This window comes from Rana temporaria, chromosome 2 (genome assembly GCF_905171775.1).
Source record: "Rana temporaria chromosome 2, aRanTem1.1, whole genome shotgun sequence".
Taxonomy (NCBI): domain Eukaryota; kingdom Metazoa; phylum Chordata; class Amphibia; order Anura; family Ranidae; genus Rana; species Rana temporaria.
The window spans coordinates 270963576-270981034 of record NC_053490.1 but is presented as its reverse complement, the minus strand read 5'-3'; the positions used below and the strand labels follow the sequence as shown (position 1 = coordinate 270981034).

The 17459-nt window shown below is 44.2% G+C and overlaps 1 protein-coding gene and 1 pseudogene across 4 annotated transcripts in view; one reads left to right on the top strand and one right to left on the bottom strand.

The window, feature by feature from the left end:
* The window catches only part of LOC120926774 (CYFIP-related Rac1 interactor A-like), a 144857-nt gene that overhangs the window by 49924 nt on the left and 77474 nt on the right, over positions 1 to 17459 (bottom strand). For 3 of the 4 annotated variants that reach the window (XM_040336967.1, XM_040336965.1, XM_040336964.1), the window contains one exon: positions 10264 to 10344. In XM_040336967.1, coding sequence (XP_040192901.1) covers positions 10264 to 10333 — 70 coding nt within the window. In that variant the 5' untranslated portion in view covers positions 10334 to 10344. Of the gene's footprint in view, positions 1 to 10263; positions 10345 to 10516; positions 10628 to 17459 lie in introns of those variants that run through there. The other variant, XM_040336966.1, reaches the window with a different exon arrangement.
* Positions 11903 to 12038, top strand: LOC120930031 (annotated as a pseudogene).

The window sequence follows — 17459 nt, the reverse complement described above, 5'->3', positions numbered from 1 at the left end:
AAGTATGGTGGTTGTGCACATCCCGACAACATAACAGACTGGATAAACTAAGATCCAATTATATTTGAAATGTTCTTAATAGTTACTGAAGGAAGATCTGTGAGTTTTGATGGGACTTGAGAAGCTGATAGGGTCAGTTGATTCAGAAGACTAAGACAAACACTGTGGCTATGAGAAGTCAGATGGATAAAATAAATTAAAACCTAAATCATATGATCACTTCCCAGATTAGTATTCTTAATGCAGAAAGTCTCAGCAGAATAAATTCAAAACTTTGATTTATTTTTACCAACACTTGATAATATTATATAGTCTCAGGTTTTTGTAACTGTTAACCAGGCTGGTGACACTGGTGCTGTGGTATGAAAATAACCAGTTACCCGAAGACTAAACAGCCAGGGATTAGTTGAATGGACAGGCAATAAAATAGAGAAACAGATACCAACCAGCTCCAAATTCCAGCAGATGACTCTCTCATTGACTATTTGTAATCCTTATACTGCTAGATATAGTAAATAGATAGGAAGGTATATTATACATACTTTTTTAAACAGTGTTTTACATTTCTTTAGTTACTTCCTAGTTTCCATGCCTAGGAAAATTATGTCATAAATCCCAGGAGTCTTGAGGAGGGGAGGAAGGGTTTTCTCAGCTAAGCACACCCTCCTGCCTGCATGCCTGAACTAAGGGAAGATGAATTCAGGAAGTAAATGCTACATGAATCATCTGCCCTTACTCAAGATGGCCATGGTCAGGAATGCAAGAGTGGTGTTTGCAAGCGGCACACAGCAGGGGTCCGGTGTGTGCTGGTTCACCAGTTCAGGTCCGATTTTAGCCCGAATTTTGGGCTGAAATGGAACCTAAAACGCACCAAAAAAAGGCATGCGTTTTTCTGGCACACCACACCTGACCCGCTGCAGAGATATGTGAAAAGGCTCCATAGGGAGCCAGTCACATCCTGCTATGCGAACTGAATGCAGGGAAACACGCATTCAATTCGCATAGGTGTGAACCCGGCCTAAGTGATTTTTCAGCAAAATAAAGCATGGAGACACAGATGGATGGGGGAGTTTGCTTTGAATATTTAAAATGAATTGAAAAGCGCTTTTGGTTTGTGGTGCTCAGATAAAGCGTAGTCCCGCTTAAAGGGAACTTAAAGGCATTTTCCATACATCTATTTTTGCTTTTTATAAAGAGCATATACCGTATTTGCCGGTGTATAAGACGACTGGGCGTATAAGACGACCCCCTAATTTTACATTTTTTTAAGATTTTTTGCCTGTACTCACCGTATAAGACGACCCCCCTTCTGATGCTTCTGACGCTTCATATTTCTTTCTTCTGAAGCCATATTCTTCTTCCTTCTTGCTGGAGCTGGAGCCAATCATGGCGAGCGATGTATTCCATTAATGAATACAAAGCCTGCTTTGATTGGCAGAGGCTGTATCAACCCTCGCCTCTCTGACTCTCAAAGCCAATCTGAGCAGGCTACTATATGTAGCCTGCTCGGATTGGCAGAGGTTGTTACTCCAATCCGAGCAGGCTCTGTATTCATTTGAATACATCGCTCACCGGGATTGGCTAAGCGGTATATACTGTATGTAGCCAAACCTACATACAGTATTACCGCACATCCAGCAGGCATCCGAGCAGCTGACCCGGCGTATAAGACGACCCCTGCTTTTTGGCCAGTTTTTTTAAGTGTAAAAGGTAGTCTTATACGCCAGTAAATACAGTAGATTAGATTTTTACACACAACTGAATGTCTTTGAGAGGAGACAAAAATTCTCCCTCGCTCTAAGCAGAAAAGGTACATTCAGGCTTCGTCTTTTGAACACAGGTTGACAACAAACAAGGAGGCATGCTTTACAAATGGAGTGGATGCATGCTGCATTCATTTTTCCTGGTGCCTCCATGGCAGCATACCTGTGATAGAGCTCCGCCTCGACTCCTCCTTCAGGACTAGTGAATAGCATAAATTAAAGGCATAGTTCCTCCCCCAACATTCTCCTTTCTTTCCTCATACCTTCTTGTGCTGGTGAAGAGTAGCAGTACATCCATACGGCAACGTCCGCCGGGTTTAGCCTTTCCCGTGCGCAGTCCCTGTTCTTGGGCCGCTCACAGAGCTGATAAGACTGGGAACCCCTCCGTGGATCTGTTGGGGTCTTTTAGCAGAGTTTCCTCACAGGAACGCAGTCTGCTCTCGCATCCATGATGAATGCAGTGGAGTCGCAAAAGGATCAGCTCACATCCTTCCAGGCTGGTGGTTTCCATTTTATTTTTAGGCATATATTGTTTTTTGTCTCTCCCCTCTCCCATCCCTTCCTTCCTTTAACTTGCCTGTTAGGTCTCTTATTTTGTGATGCTCCCTTTATGTCCGGTCAGTTTGATGGGGCAGGTGCCTTTTATCCTGACAGGCTTGCAGTTGTTGTTTGTATTCCCCCAAAATCAGCGGGGGGCTACAGCTTTTTCTTTTTTTGTATATCATTTAACATCACTGCGGCCATCTTGGATTCTGGAAAAAGGGCCAGATTTGCCCTTTTCTTCCAGAATCAATTCGCAATGGTGGTTTATGGGATTAGCCCACCCACCTAAGCCTATTTAAGTTCAGATTCAGGGTTAAAACCAGAGTCTCCTCAGCTGTGCCCTGTTAGGTTTCACTGACGCTGCTCTGTGGTAGGTACCTTTGTTTTTATTTTCAAAAAAATGGTGATAAAAAAAAAAGTGACAAAAACTCCATAGTTCCTTTTTTTCCCATTATTACTAAATTTCCGCAGCTGATCCTTTTGCCTAACTCCGCAATTAGTCATTTATCTTGCAACAAAGATCCTCGCACTTCTATTAGGTATGTGACCAACTATATGTGAGTATAAAAAAAAAAAGTGCGCTCACTGGTCTAACGTGAGTTCCTTACATCGTGGCCCTGCCCACTCCAAGAGGTCCAGGAAAATCTTCTAGATACCGTGATGACGACAGCTCAGAACGCAGGTCTCATTCTTCACGCCACCGGTCCCAGGTCCCATTCTTCACGTCATAGATCAGAGAGGTTAAGATCCAGAGGACAAGATCCTTCCCCCTCTCCTAGGACCTATACAAAGAGAAGAAATGCTGGACAGGTGGGGCCACACCACTACCAGAGTGATCTGTAAGGATTCTTTTATGGACTATGCTTCCAGCCACGAGCTAGAAAATCAGCACGCTGTAGATCTGCTCAAGCAAACAATGAAGGACTCCTTCTCTGAGCTTGTGACTTTGGTCCCCGCTCAACCAGTTCAGCAGATATCCCAGGTTCAGGATACAGAACCTAATCTCTCTGGTCCTTCAGCAGTCAGTACACCTCTGCCACTGTCAGACTGATCAGCTAGAGATTCACCACCTGAAGATTCTGCAGAGGATTCTTCAGAGGAGTCAGAACCTTCTGGCTTCAGTCTCTCCTTGGTAAAGCCGTTCATCCAGGCAGTCAAAACTGCAATCACCTGAAAAGACGCAGAACAGCCTCCCCAAGAGTCTACGAGTTACTTCCCATTCCTCAAAAGGAAGCAGGTTCTCTTCTCGTTGATGGACGAAATTAGTCAGGTCATTCAGAATGAATGGTCAAAAACTGATAAAGAACTTTCATTGGGCGGTTCAATAAACTATACCCCTTACCAAAGTCGGGAAGGCAGTCACTAAACTCCATGCCAGTGGAAGACGCGTCGGTGGTACGACTCGCAAAAAAAAAAAAATATTTACCAATGGAGGATTCCGCTTCCTTCAAAGACCCTCTAGACAGGCGAACCAACCTGGAGCTGAAGAGGAGATACTTAGCCGCGGGAGTAGCATGTAAGCCAGCTATTGCCCTCACATCGGTATCAAATGCCATAAGATCTTGGACAGATAATATTGAGATGGCTTTGTGTCAGGATGTCCCCAAAGAGGATATAATTAAAGCCTTGGAAGAGCTTAGATTGTCGGCAGACTTTGTCAGGGTAGCGGCCATTGACACGATCAGGTGCTCTGCAAGATCCATGTTGCATTCAGTAATGGTGAAGAGGGCCCTCTGGCTGAAAGATTGGACGGCTGACTTATCCTCCAAACAAAATTGGTGCAAAATCCCATTCGATGGGAAAGCACTATTCGGAGACAAAACGGATAAAGCTATCTCCAGGCTGTCAAGAGGGAAGTCCGGTATGCTTCCCCAGGACAGAAGGATGCGAAGATTAAGAGGCGGTTCCTCTAGGTTCCGCCAGACAAATCCAAGGGATTTTAGGCATTCAAGACAGCCCAGAGACAACAAAAGACCTTGGAAAGGTACTCAGAAATTCTTTTTTGAACAGGAAGATGAAGACCCTTCCGGCTCCACAGGAGCAGAAGCAGTCTTTTTGACGCCAGAGTAGCCCAGGCACTCCCAGTGGGAGCCAGGCTAAAGTTCTTCGTCCCAGTCTGGGCCACATTCTGCCAGGACCCCTGGGTTCTGTCAACAATTCAATGGGGGCACCTTTGGAATTTCTCTCATCCCCCACCTCGGAATTCTTTCAAAGGAACAGAGATTCCATCCTCTCTGCCGAAGGCTCAAGCTCTGAAAAACTTCCTAATGTCACTCCAGCTTCAGGGGGTGGCTGTTCTGGTTCCCTTGGCAGAGCGCTTCGCAGGCTTCTACTCCACCCTATTTCTGGTCCCAAAGAGGACAGGTGGGTGGAGGCATGTGACAGACCTACAAAGGCTCAGCCGGTATATCCGCCCCGAAAGCTTCAAAATGGAGTCCCTGCAGACGATTATTCAGGCAGTCCAGCCATCAGGTTGGATGATTTCAGTCGATCTGCAGGACGCGTACCTACACGTTCTAATTCTACCTGCATTTCAAAAATATCTGAGATTTGCAGTGGGATGGACCCATCTACAGTTTTAAGCCCTGCCTTTCGGTCTGTGCACCTCTCCCAGGGTGTTCACCAAGATACTAATATCCGCTCTGGTTCCTCTGCGGTAGAGGGGCTTGAGGATATACCACTACTTGGACGACATCCTCCTCCTAGCAAGCAATCTGGATGAGTTGGTATGTCACCGGGAAATTCTTCTACAGTCCCTAAAAGAGCTAGGGTGGCTAATAAATTCAGACAAGAGTCAACTAGCACCCACACAGCAGATGATCTACCTGGGTGCAATGTTCAACACTCAGGAGGGGACAGTGTCATTACCACCGCCAAAGGCAAGGATTGTCACCCAGAGAATGATCAAGGTCATTAATATTCAAATTCCTCCTGAGGCTCCTCAGGGAGTCAGTCCAGGTGGTGGCAGTACTTCCGTATTGGCCATGCGCCTCAGTGTGAGCTCTCCAATCAGGATCCCTCCTTTCCCTCAACTTCTGTCGCAGGGCAGTCTAGTTCATCCAAACCCTCAGAAGTTGAATCTTCGAATATAAATATATATATGTTCCCCAGGAGTCATAACAACCTTTCTAAAAGCCAGAAAGCCTGCAACTAGTGCCATATATTCAAAAATCTGGGACAAGTTCTTGTCATTTGCTACCGGAAATGGATTTGATTCAATCCTTCCTTCTAGGACCAATATTCTAGGTTTCCTTCAGACAGGACTTGATCAGCTCTTTTTTCCTAGTCCACTTCTTGTTTGACTGCATGAATTTTGGCTGTTTTTTCCATTGGAATTTTTGTTGTTTTTTCATGTTTTGAATAAAGACATCGTTTTTTGAGGAGTGCGGCGATCCAGGATTTTTCTTTCATCCCAGGACTTGATCTGGGGCTTGGTCTGAGCTCTCTCAAAGTGCCGGTAGCAGCAATCTCTGCCGCAACAAATAAGAGATGGGCGGAGGATCCTTTGGTAGTCACTTTCCTCGATTATTTCCTAAGTGGGATCTGTCCCTGGTCCTTGAAGTTCTATCTGACCATCCCTTTTGCTCCAATGGAAAAAGTAGCAATATGGAACCTGACACTAAAGACGGCTTTCCTGCTAGCCATTACATCTGGCAGAAGGATCTCGGAACTTCACTCCTTAGGGATAGGTGATGGCCACATCTCCTTCTTCCCCGACAGGGTGGAACTTCGCCCCCTTCGAGGGTTCACACCCAAGGTCGCTACTCCAAGCCACCTGTTGGAACCCTGGGCACTACCAGTGTTTACAGACACAGGTTCAGAGTCTTGTCGTGAGCTGGATGTATCCAGAGTGCTCAGGCCCTACCTAGAAATCACTAACCCCTTCAGAAACTCTGAGAGACTTTTCATTGTACCGTTCAGTAAATACAGGGGCAAAGAAGCTTCCATCAGAACTCTGGCATCTTGGGTTGTAAAGTTAATCCTGAAGACCTACAGGGTGAAGAATATCCTCCATCCTAAGTGAATGCTCATTCTACAAGGGCAGTCTCAGCTTCCTGGGCAGCAAGGTCTAATGTTTTGTTGGAGACGGTGTGTAGGGCCGCCACTTGGTCTTCTCACCATAAGAGTTCAGAAGAAGGGCATTTCAGGCTGTTATGTCCTCTTCTAATTAAACATTTATTGTTAGGCATTACCCCACCCGTGTCAGCTAGTTATTTATCACAGGTATGCTGCCATGGAGGCACCAGGAAAACGGAAAATTGTATCATACTTACCAGTCATTTTTTCCTTTCCTGGTGGCATGCATCCATGGCAGCATACGCTCCCACCCTCGGTATTCTATATTACGGAGAATGTTGGGGGAGGGACTATGCCTTTTAATTTATGCTATTCACTAGTCCTGAAGGAGGAGTCGAGGCGGAGCTTTATCACAGGATGCCTTGGATAGGCACCAGGAAAGGAAAATACTGGTAAGTATGATACAATTTTTTTTTTTTTTCAATAACAATTTTATACAAATAATAAAAATTATGTAAACCATCATTTTATAGATATGCACATGTAAAAAGTAATTAAAATTGTACTTTCTGTTTTACGTGTAAGCTAAGTATATCTCGGCACATTTGAGTTTAGAGGAATAAGCATAAGAGCTAAGCGATAGCCAAAATCATATGGACAGACTTCAGTGTACATTAATAGTCTTTGTTTACAGCCATTAAATGTATGTGATAGCCTTACAGTGACATACATAGAGCATTAGCAAGGAGACTGGGAGTTTAGGTATCACTCTCACACTGCAAGAAGGTATACAAATTATACAATTCAACAAAAGCTGTATTAGAACAAGAGTTTATAATCTTTTGGCTGCTAACCACTGGTAGAATACTACCTGCCAGTATATGGCTGTTCTTTAGAAGTTAAATGTTATTTAATTAAATAAACCTAATTGATATTGGTTACTGTCACTTCTAAAAAGGTTAAATGTGTTTAATGTATTAAAAAAAAATATTTGTTTTTCTATATTGTCCATTCTGGATATTGAAACACAATACAGCACAGTGGTGTAGTGGTTAGAATTTTTGTCTAGCAGCAAAAGGGTCAATGCTTGGAATCCCTACCATGACACTACCTGTCTGGAGTTTGCATGTTCTCCCTGTGCCTGCGCGGGTTTCCTCCGGGAACTCCGGTAACCTCCCACACTGGTAGGTTGATTGGCTCCTGTCTAAATTGGCCCTGGTATGTATATGTATGAATGTGAGTTTGAGATCTTAGATTGCAAGCTCCTTGAGGGCAGGGACTGATGTAAATGTACAACGCATATGTAAAGCACTGCGTAAATTGACAGCGCTATATTAGTACCTGAAATAAATAAATACCGTAGAATAATGCAGACAACAGAGTATGTGCAAAGTAATTGCATATTATCAAGATACCTTTTAGAAGAATATTTTATAGTTTTTGGTAGATAGATAGATAAAAAACAACTAAAGTGTAAAATATTTTAAATGAGAAGTTTAGAAATGATTATAAAACTGAAAAATGGAAAGGGGAGGTTTTCTTAAAATAACCAAATTAAGGTGAGAAGCACAAAAAGCACCTAAGGGAAGTGCCCAACATAGATACATAGGAACTCCTATCTGTGAGAACGTTTTTGAAGGTGATCATTACTTACGATTTATTTCTGAAATATAATTTGTGAAGGGCTTGTTGACTGGGAGAAATTCAAGAACTGGAGGGACCGCTTTTGTACCAAGCTTCAACTTTAAAGAGAAGATGCTACACATAATTTTAGGTTTGAATAATCATTTCTCCTTGCACCCCCATCAACCTGCTTGACCCAGGCAGGTTCTCTTTGCAAATTCCCATGTCAACAGGAAATAAATCATTTGTAATTTCGTCCACTCAATGGAAGTATCTGATAAGGCTCATGTGCTCAGGTCATGTGAACTGAGACTCTAATTAGGGAAAGTCACTGGTGTAGTAAACCTTGCATCAGAATGACTTCACTTCTGGGTTTAAGGGCAGTAGAGGAGGATTTCTCTCAGAAAATGTAGCCAATATTATTATTTGTATTACTATTGCACATGTTATGGGATACAGAATAGATATTATATTATATAAGTTTATATTGAATGAAGTGATTTAATATAATTACTGCATATAATAGTGACTTAATGTATAATGAAGACATTCTGCTATCAAAGTAACACTGCTCCCTAAGACCCCTTTCACACTGAGGGCATTTTTCAGGTGCTATAGCGTTAAAAATAGCGCCTGCAATCCACCTTTAAACTGCTGCTCTATTCACTCCAGTGTGAAAGCTTGAGGGCTTTCAGACTGGAGCGGTGCGCTGGCAGGGCATCAGAAAAAGTCCTGCCAGCAGCTTCTTTGGAGCACATTAGCAGCGGTGAACTCACCGCTGCTAATGCGCTCCTGCCCATTGAAATCAATGGGCAACCCCGCGGTACTGCCGGCAATACGCAGCTGCAGTGGCGCATTGTGAGCAGTATTAACCCTTTCTCGGCCGCTAGCGGGGCTTAAAAGCGCCCCTCTAGCGGCCAAGATGCGCCGCAAATCCGACGGTAAAATATCGGGCGTCGGCGGTGTGAAAGGGGTCTAAAAAATGTCTTTATTTTACAGTTAATATCCTTCAATTGTTACACAGTTACCAGAACCACATTTTTGTCTGAGACTTTCTAGGCAATAGCAAGTTCTGCAGAGACTCCATTAGGCCTCATTCATTCACACTGTTGCTGTTTCTGTGAGTTTAGGTGTTTTTTTTTCTTTTCTTCCCTTGAACTCCAGTAATGTTATCCTTTGTGTCCATGCACACGTCAACGTTTTAAACAGTTTATCAGCAGGGGAGTTTAGAGGATGTTTTCTGAATGCCCTGAAATCGCATTCAGGAGAGGGAATTTTGACGCTTAACGCTGTAGCATGTAAATGCTGTTAAACGAGCCTAAATGAAAGGCGTGTTTAGCAATTCAGCATTTATTTCAACACCCGGGGGAAAAAAAATTCTGGCAAATGAAATAAATAAATGCCCAAACGCCAAACACTGATAAACTCTGCGAAACTCTGTTAGCTCGCCTAAACTGGTTTGAAAAAAATGCAGCTTAGGTGAGTTTATTTATGCTGATTTTCTGCTGTCAGGATAAACAGCGTTTACAAGAAACCAGCGTGCATGGGGCCTTATGGATTATTAGGGGTGCCATCCGGTGAGGTTTCTGCTTGGGTCAGGTATGTGGACACCTGTCTAATGCTCTTATACAATGTGAACTCCCTCCTGAGTCCTGACCATACTGCCCCATCTGTCTTGCTACACAGTGGATCACGATTACCAAGTATGTCACCATTTTAGGAGTGCTCAAAGGGAAGATTAAGTGTATATACTAGTTCAGCGTAGATTTTCCTTATATAAATACAATAATTTGGAACACCAGTTTTATTAAACTTGTCAATGACTTTAACGACTCATTTTGATTAGAAATCATAAGTGGTTGGTAAATGGCAAAAAGAAAAAAATACAGATGAAATAAAGGAAGCACATGCCTAGCTTGCATGCCTACTGTGCTTGTGTAAGACAGTGCTGAGGGGTACTGCTGCACATTTTATGCTTGATCTCAGTCAGCATCATACTCTATCATTTCCCTCAGGCGCTCCCTTTTCTTCACATACTCTATTCCTTTCATTTACACTCCATTTGTTACTAGTTCTGTCAGTATGCATCACAATTCATACATCACGCTATTACTGTTTACATGGTTTGCTTAGCATTGCAGGCGAATGTAAAAATCCCAAGTTCGTATTGCAATAAAAAGACATTGCTCCTGTTTCAGACCTGCACCATACCACCTATTTACCAGCAACGTTCACTCTGACTCACCTTAAATATTTTTTAACCTGTTACTTGGACATAGTCAAATCTATTATACAAGTAAACAAACATCCCACTTACTTTCAAAATCCAGAAAAAAATGTGGACAGTTTTCTAAATCTTTTCCTAAAACTTTAATAAGATTTCCCATGACCCGTCGACCTGAAAAAAAGAAGAAAAACAACATTAGAACAGCCATTCATTTGTACACAGACATTTTACACAGACTTCTGACCTCCCCAGTGTTATTGAGAGTGACAGGTGATTGGTGGTCCTTTAAAATACACACACACACACATAAAGTATATTAGCTGCACATATCCCCCAATCTTACATGTTGCTGCAGACGCAAGATTCTCGAATACTTTGTACACGGAAATGCAGCTTTTTGTGTTACCACTTCTGTTTTTGTCTATTTCTGAGCAGCAGAAGGAAGCAGCTAGTCAGTTTGTATTCCTCACACTTCCTGTGTAAGAGACAGTAATCAGCTCATTTTACATATCTGTGCTGATATGTATACACCTTACATAGAGACTGCATGAGGCTCACGGCTTCTTTCAAGGCATGGAAATGCCTTCTCACTCTCCATGCAGTAGCTTGTGAGCTATATGTGGCCCTATGCATGAAACAAAAAATCAGAGGGTAATATTAATATTGTATTACCATTCATAATATTATTACATTTTTAACTGCTTTACATAGTTGTTATGAAACGTTTTGAATGGCGTTTGCTTTGAGTAGGTTATGGTTTACTATGAGTGGATTTCCCTACTCTGATATGAATTTATTTAAAACGGACATGAATTCAAAAAGTGAGGATTTGCTGCCTTATAGGGAACATCTGGAAACATTGAAACCTCGTACACACGGCCGGTTTTCCCGACAGGAAAACTGCCAGGAGAGCTTTTGGCCAGGAATCCCGGCCATGTGTATGCTCCCTAGCAGTTTTCCCGACAGAAAAACTGCCAAAAAAAATAGAGAACCTGCTCTCTATTTTCCCGTCGGGATTCCCAGCAGAGTGTTTCCAGCCGAGAAAACGTTGTCTGTATGCTCACTTAAAGGGGAAATAAACCGCGCATGCTCGATAACAATTCGACGCATGCGCTGTAGCATGTAGCGTAATTTAGCCAGCTCGTCGTAGTCTTTGACGTCACCGCGTTCTTGCCATTCAAAAGAACAGCGTTTTTTGTGTGTGGCTGTGTGTATACATGGCTTTTCAAGGCAAGCTTGGCAGGAATCCCGTCGAGAAAACTGATGGTTTTCAAACAGACAGGATTCCTGGCCGTGTGTACAGGGCTTAATTGTGCCTAAGCTGTACCCTGAACATTGTTTTTTTTTATTATCAATTTGTACTAAAAAAACAGTGACATTTACGGTATGTGAGTGTACCTGGGCACTGTTCTGTAGCCTCTATTTGCAGTGTTAAGCTAGCCATAGATGGTTTGAATGTTGGCTGGTTCAGTAGGGACCGGACAAGATTTGAACCATCTATGGGCAGGCTGAATGTACCCAAGTCGAGCCATTACCTGACTTGGGTACAATCAGAATGTTGGATTTTTGCAATGCGATTATTGCTAACCGCTAACAATAATCACTATGTTCTCCCTGTAGGGTCTGCTCCCTGTGCCCCCCCCCACCCCACCTGGAGAAAACAATAGCTCTTCAGGAGGGAATACCCATCAACACTGACTGTGTTGATGTGGAAATATAGCGATTTGCCAGCGCTTCTCGGCCTTTTGGATAAGATCAAGTGTAGTATCTGTTCTTATCAGTTGCCAGTAGGTGGTGCTATGCTAACTGTCCTGAGTACACGGCGAGGTGGAAAGGGATGGCGGTTGGCAGATGCTAAACCTGCTGGCGTGGAGGCGGAGGCCTTCTTAATTGGACGGAGAGGAATGCGGTCGAAGCAGGAGGGCTGGGCCCCTGGCCTTCTGGCCTGGATTTGGTGCAGTTCCTAACCTGCCAGTTTCTCGAGAGGGAACGTCGACCTCACCCTACTGTTAAGGGGGGGTCTTAAGGTGGCTAGTACCTCCCGAGTATAATTAGGTAAGGAGCGAAAGGGGCGTAAGGGCACTCTCCCTGAGCCTCCGGAGCTCCTGATCCTTTCTGGCAGGGAGGGGGGCTGTGACTGTCCGGGCTGCGGGTCAGGGTCCGTTGAAAAGCCTATGGTGATGTGCCCCTGGAGTGGCACATTTGCTTTTGGCACCTTGGTCATGTCACCATACCACACTTTTTAACACCTGCCTCTAGGGCCAGGCCTTTTGGCTAGGACCAGAGGAATTTTTGATTCCTGGCTGGAGGGCCGGCCATCGTATTGCTCGACGGTCACCTTTTCACTCTCCCTCATCTCTCTTTCTCCCCCACTTTCTTTTTTATTTTCCCCTGTGTTTGTCATTTTTATGTCTTTTTTTGTTTGGTGTCACATTTGTCATAGTGTGATAAGTAGGGTGCGGGTCCTCGGGCCAGCCCTCAAAGTCTTGGGAGTGGGTGGACATGGCCTTCTGGCTTAGTTCGCCTGCTCTCATGGGGTCTCCCTTCGGGGGAGCCCCACCTTGTACTGGGAGGGTTCTGTTTCGGCAGACCCTCCAAGTAATGGGTTCCGTGTCGGCTTCGGCTGCACGGACCATGTGAGTACCTCAGTCCCTGTCAGGGGCCTAACGCCCCAGGGGATCAGGGTTGGGTCCTTCTTTATGGAGGACCAATTGACGTAGCACCCGTCTGCACTTTTTTGTCTCTCCTCTTGATGTTGTGCACATTTTTTATGCACCGGGTGGAGTTTTTTGGGTGTGTTTTGCACGCCAAAAAATTTAAAAAAATCTTTCCTCAGTGTTGTTGAACATACTTTTACTGTAAACAATTTTCACTCCTTTAAATCACTAGTATACAAATCAGGATGTTATAAGAATCCTGATTTGTCACAATCTGGTCAGCAAGCTCCTACTTTTTCAGTAAGTGCCAGTTCACACTACAGCGACTTGGGATCCGACTTGTCAGACCTCAAGTCACCCCAAGTCGCTTGACATCAGTAATCCCATGTTAGTCAATGAGAGCCGTCTTAATGTACACTACTGAAGTCGCTCCGACCTCAGAAAAGGTTCCTGTACTACTTCAAGGCGACTTCTAGGCAACTTGTACCCATAGATTTCAATGGAAGTTGCCTCCAAAGTCGGATCTCCATCTTAACTGAAGCAACTTTACAGGAAAAGAAAAAAAATAGTTTACTCAGGCAAACCCCTCCCTCCCACAGAGCTGATTATTTTGTGATTGGCCACAGCCAAAGTCGCCTGTCCTGGAGGCAACTTTAAGTCGCGTTGTAAGTTGCTCCAAGCCGCGCTGAAGTCGCCTTGCAAAGTCGCACTGTAAGTCGGGTTGCCCCTGTGTGAACCGGCACTTAATATGGGTGCATCTTCACTATTAAGGTATTGTACTGCAGTTTACTAATTGATAACATTGGCAAGGGTTCACAAAATATTGGAAGCTTGGGATTCCCGGCCAAATGCTCTCCTGGCAGTTTTTCTGCCGGAAAACTGGTTGTGTGTGCGAGGCTTCAGATTGAATTAGTGACCTTGAAAATGGTAACCTCTCAATACGTTTTTTTAGGAAGGAAGGACCCCTGGAAGTTTACATCAAGCGTTCCACCCTTTGATCCGGAGGTACTGGAAAGGGTAGAGTAAATACAGACATAAGACTATGTTTACACAATAAGGCCATGAATGGCCTGTAGGCACAATTAAAGTGCAAATGACCCACCCAAGACTCTGCCAGGCATCCACAAGGTTTTGAAATTCTCTCAATAAGCTAATTGAGACGTCTCTGTTCTGGTAAAAAAAAAAAATATATACACCTCTACTATACCTGTTTGGCCTAATTTATGGTTGTAGATATTGCCACACTACCACCTAAACATATATTTGGTTTTTAAAATCTTTTTATTTTTTGTAATAAACACACAGACAATACAAACGTACAACACCACAGCCAACATCTGGCTATTATCAGGGAAGGGACCCGCGCAGGGGGCACAACCTAAAATTTAAACTTGTAAAATGCTTCCTAGTTTTGACAGGTACCTGCTCCCACTTCCACTTGGATCACCCAGGCCAGTGATGGCAAACCTTGGCACTTCAGATGTTTTGGAACTATGTAGCGGGGTCATCCTGTCAGAGTCTAATGACAGGCCATCCCCGCTGGAACTTTATCCATGCTTGTAAATATGTAAGATACCTTTAAGAAGTTATGCATTGTGGGACTGCAAGTAGCAGGAGATATGGACTCCATTGACTCTTAGGAAAAACAGACTACACTTCCCACAATGCCCTGCGTTATTGGATTATGTGACACCTCCGCACAGACTCATGGGGGAGGTTACTTAAGGAAAGGAAGGGGCTGATCTCTCTCTCTCGGGACCTGCATCTTCTCCTCTGCGGAGCTGTGAGGACAGCACAGCCGTGCTGCTAGGCCTGAAACCTGGGCTTACATCCTTCAAGAGACCAGCCATCCGGAAGGAAGCAAGACTCCAGAGATGTTCCTAGAGATCGGAGAGGCCACCCAGCTGCCAACTGAAACAGTGGAGAGCCTGATGCCGTGATCCTTGTGCTGTGGAGCAGTGATCTACCACCAACATGCCTTTTTTGAGAAGAACTCAGGCGGATCGGGCCTGTCGGGTGAGAGAGCACATGCTCAACTTCCAGCTCTCCCCTTAGACAAATAACTTGGTGCCACCTCACAGACCGGAGACACATGTTGGGCCTCTAGCTGAAATTTAGAGGCCCCCACTAGATTTTGATAGTGTTAAACAGAAGTGACTGACGCTAACGAGCGATCAGCTCACCAACGTTTGCTGTTTAGGATACTTTGGTTATTTAACTTCCACCTATCGTTTGCCACTTGCGGATTATAAATGTATTGTGCACCAACCGGCCACAACGTGGACTTTAGTCTCGAGACGTTTCTTTAGCTGTTCTGCAGAACTGTTAAATAGGGGTGAGCCAAGCAAAGAGAGAGTAGATCCCAAATCAACCAGCGGCCCCTTCGGGGGTAGCACTACAACTACATTTCCCATGAGGCTCAACTACACTGCAGAGTTCAAGAGCATCATGGGAAATGTAGTTCCAAAACATCTGGGGTGCCAAGGTTCGCCATCACTGGAAAGTTCTCCTCTCCCTTTTTCCCTGTAGCCTTCTGGGACGCATCACAGGTCCCAGAAGACTGCCGGACCATTCAGGAGGCACAGCTCGACTCGCGCATGCACAGTGGGCACCTGGCTGTGATGTCGCAAGCTGTCACTGCAGGGTGCCCACAGTTGTGATGCCTGCGGTGGAGAAAACGGAGAGAAGGGTGAGCACATCACTGGATCATGGGACAGGTGAGTGTGTGTTTATTAAAAATCTACTTGCTACTCGCCCCTCTGTGCCTGAATGTTGGTGCATTTCTATTGGGCAAAGTTATGGCACTTTCTGGTAGTGATTGAGCTTTTCTACCTCCTTTTGCCTTCCACCCCCTTTCTCTTTGGCCAGGTAGAAAGCCCATTATAGTGATAGGCCAATAGGAATACATGTGGGTGAAAAGAATAGGCAAGCTGGAAATTTGGATCTTTGCTGATTCAGAAAAGCATAGCATTTGGGTGTAGAAAGGGGTATGGTACACGCACTTTATACTTGCTAACAAATTTTCACTGTACCTACAGGTAAGCCTTATTATAGGCTTACCTGTAGGTACAACATTACAAAATGAGTTTACTACCACTTTAAGTGTTTTTTTTCTCTATACAAGAAGATCTTATTTGATATGAATTAAGCCATCTTGGTCCCAACTGGTGTTAGGTTTTATAATTCTTCAAATTTAATACAAAGTTTGCACACATTCCCTGTGTAGCGGTGCCGTGTGGGGTTGCTGAGTGTAGTAGTTCCACCTGGCCCCCTGCCCAGCCTGGCATTCACTTCGTCACACATTCCCAGAAAATGAACAGTCCATGAGATTGTTTTTGTTGTTTTATTGAGGGATATAATTTTTATAGGGAAAAGGGACATGGGATTCCAAGATAAATGATCTTGTTAGATTGAACAAAGGATTTTGAATCTATATTGGTAGTCTCTGATGCCGCATACACACGATCATTTTTTGGCATGAAAAAAACTTTGTTTTTAAAAAATGTAATTTAAAATGATCGTGTGTGGGCTTCACATCATTTTTCGGGTTCTAAAAAACGACACATTTTTTTTTCCGAACATGCTGCATTTTTTAACAACGTTTTAAACTACGTTGTTTTTCGGGTTGTAAAAAATGATCGTGTGTGGGCTAAAACGACGTTAAAAACCCACGCATGCTCAGAAGCAAGTTATGAGACGGGAGCGCTCGTTCTGGTAAAACTACCATTCATAATGGAGTAAGCACATTCATCACGCTGTAACAGACAGAAAAGCGCGAATCGTCTTTTACTAACAAGGAATCAGCTAAAGCAGCCCCAAGGGTGACGTCACCGCTCTTTGCTAGAGCATTTTTTAAAAATGATGGTGTGTGGGCAACGTCGTTTTAATGATGAAGTTGGAAAAACTTCGTTTTTTCTACATGCCGAAAAACGTTGTTTTTTTTCATGCGGCATAAAGCTCCATACTCCTCCAGCACATCACTTGAGTAAACTCCACTTTCTCTACTGCGCAATCCTAGATTACTTGTACATCTAGCACATGGTTAGGCCTCACTCTGAATAAGTCATAATGTTTCAATATCTGCCATTTGCTGGTAGGGGTCTGCAGTCCCCTTTGGTGTAGAAACCAATAGTGATGGAAAAGTACTTTTTGTGCTAGCTGAATCTTGGTGGACTACTGGTCAGAGTCCAACCTGTGCCAGTCCTGCCAACCCTCCTGGCTGCAGCAACTTGACTCCAGCGACATCAGTCCCTTCCTCTGGCTCTACATTCATTCCTGGCATGTCTCTCCCAGATCTCCTCATTGTGCCCGTCACTCACCGAACCCGGAAGGGAATCCACCTAGTGACTTGCCAGGCAATGCTCCCCCCTGTCCTCTTTCTGCTTCTGTTCAGGACACCCTGAGATAGCATTGTAAGAAGGGGTTCTTTGCCAGTTCCCGAGCTCCAGGCCCAATGTCACCCCCCCTCCCCCCCCCCAGAAAGGGGGCTTCCTCCAAGGCCACGACAGCCTAACACTCCATCACTAGTTCTTCCACCTGAACAACTCCTCCCAAACCAAGCTAACCATGAGTATACATAGGAGGTCTACCCCCCCTACCAATTCTAGTTGGGGATTGGTCTGGGCTCCC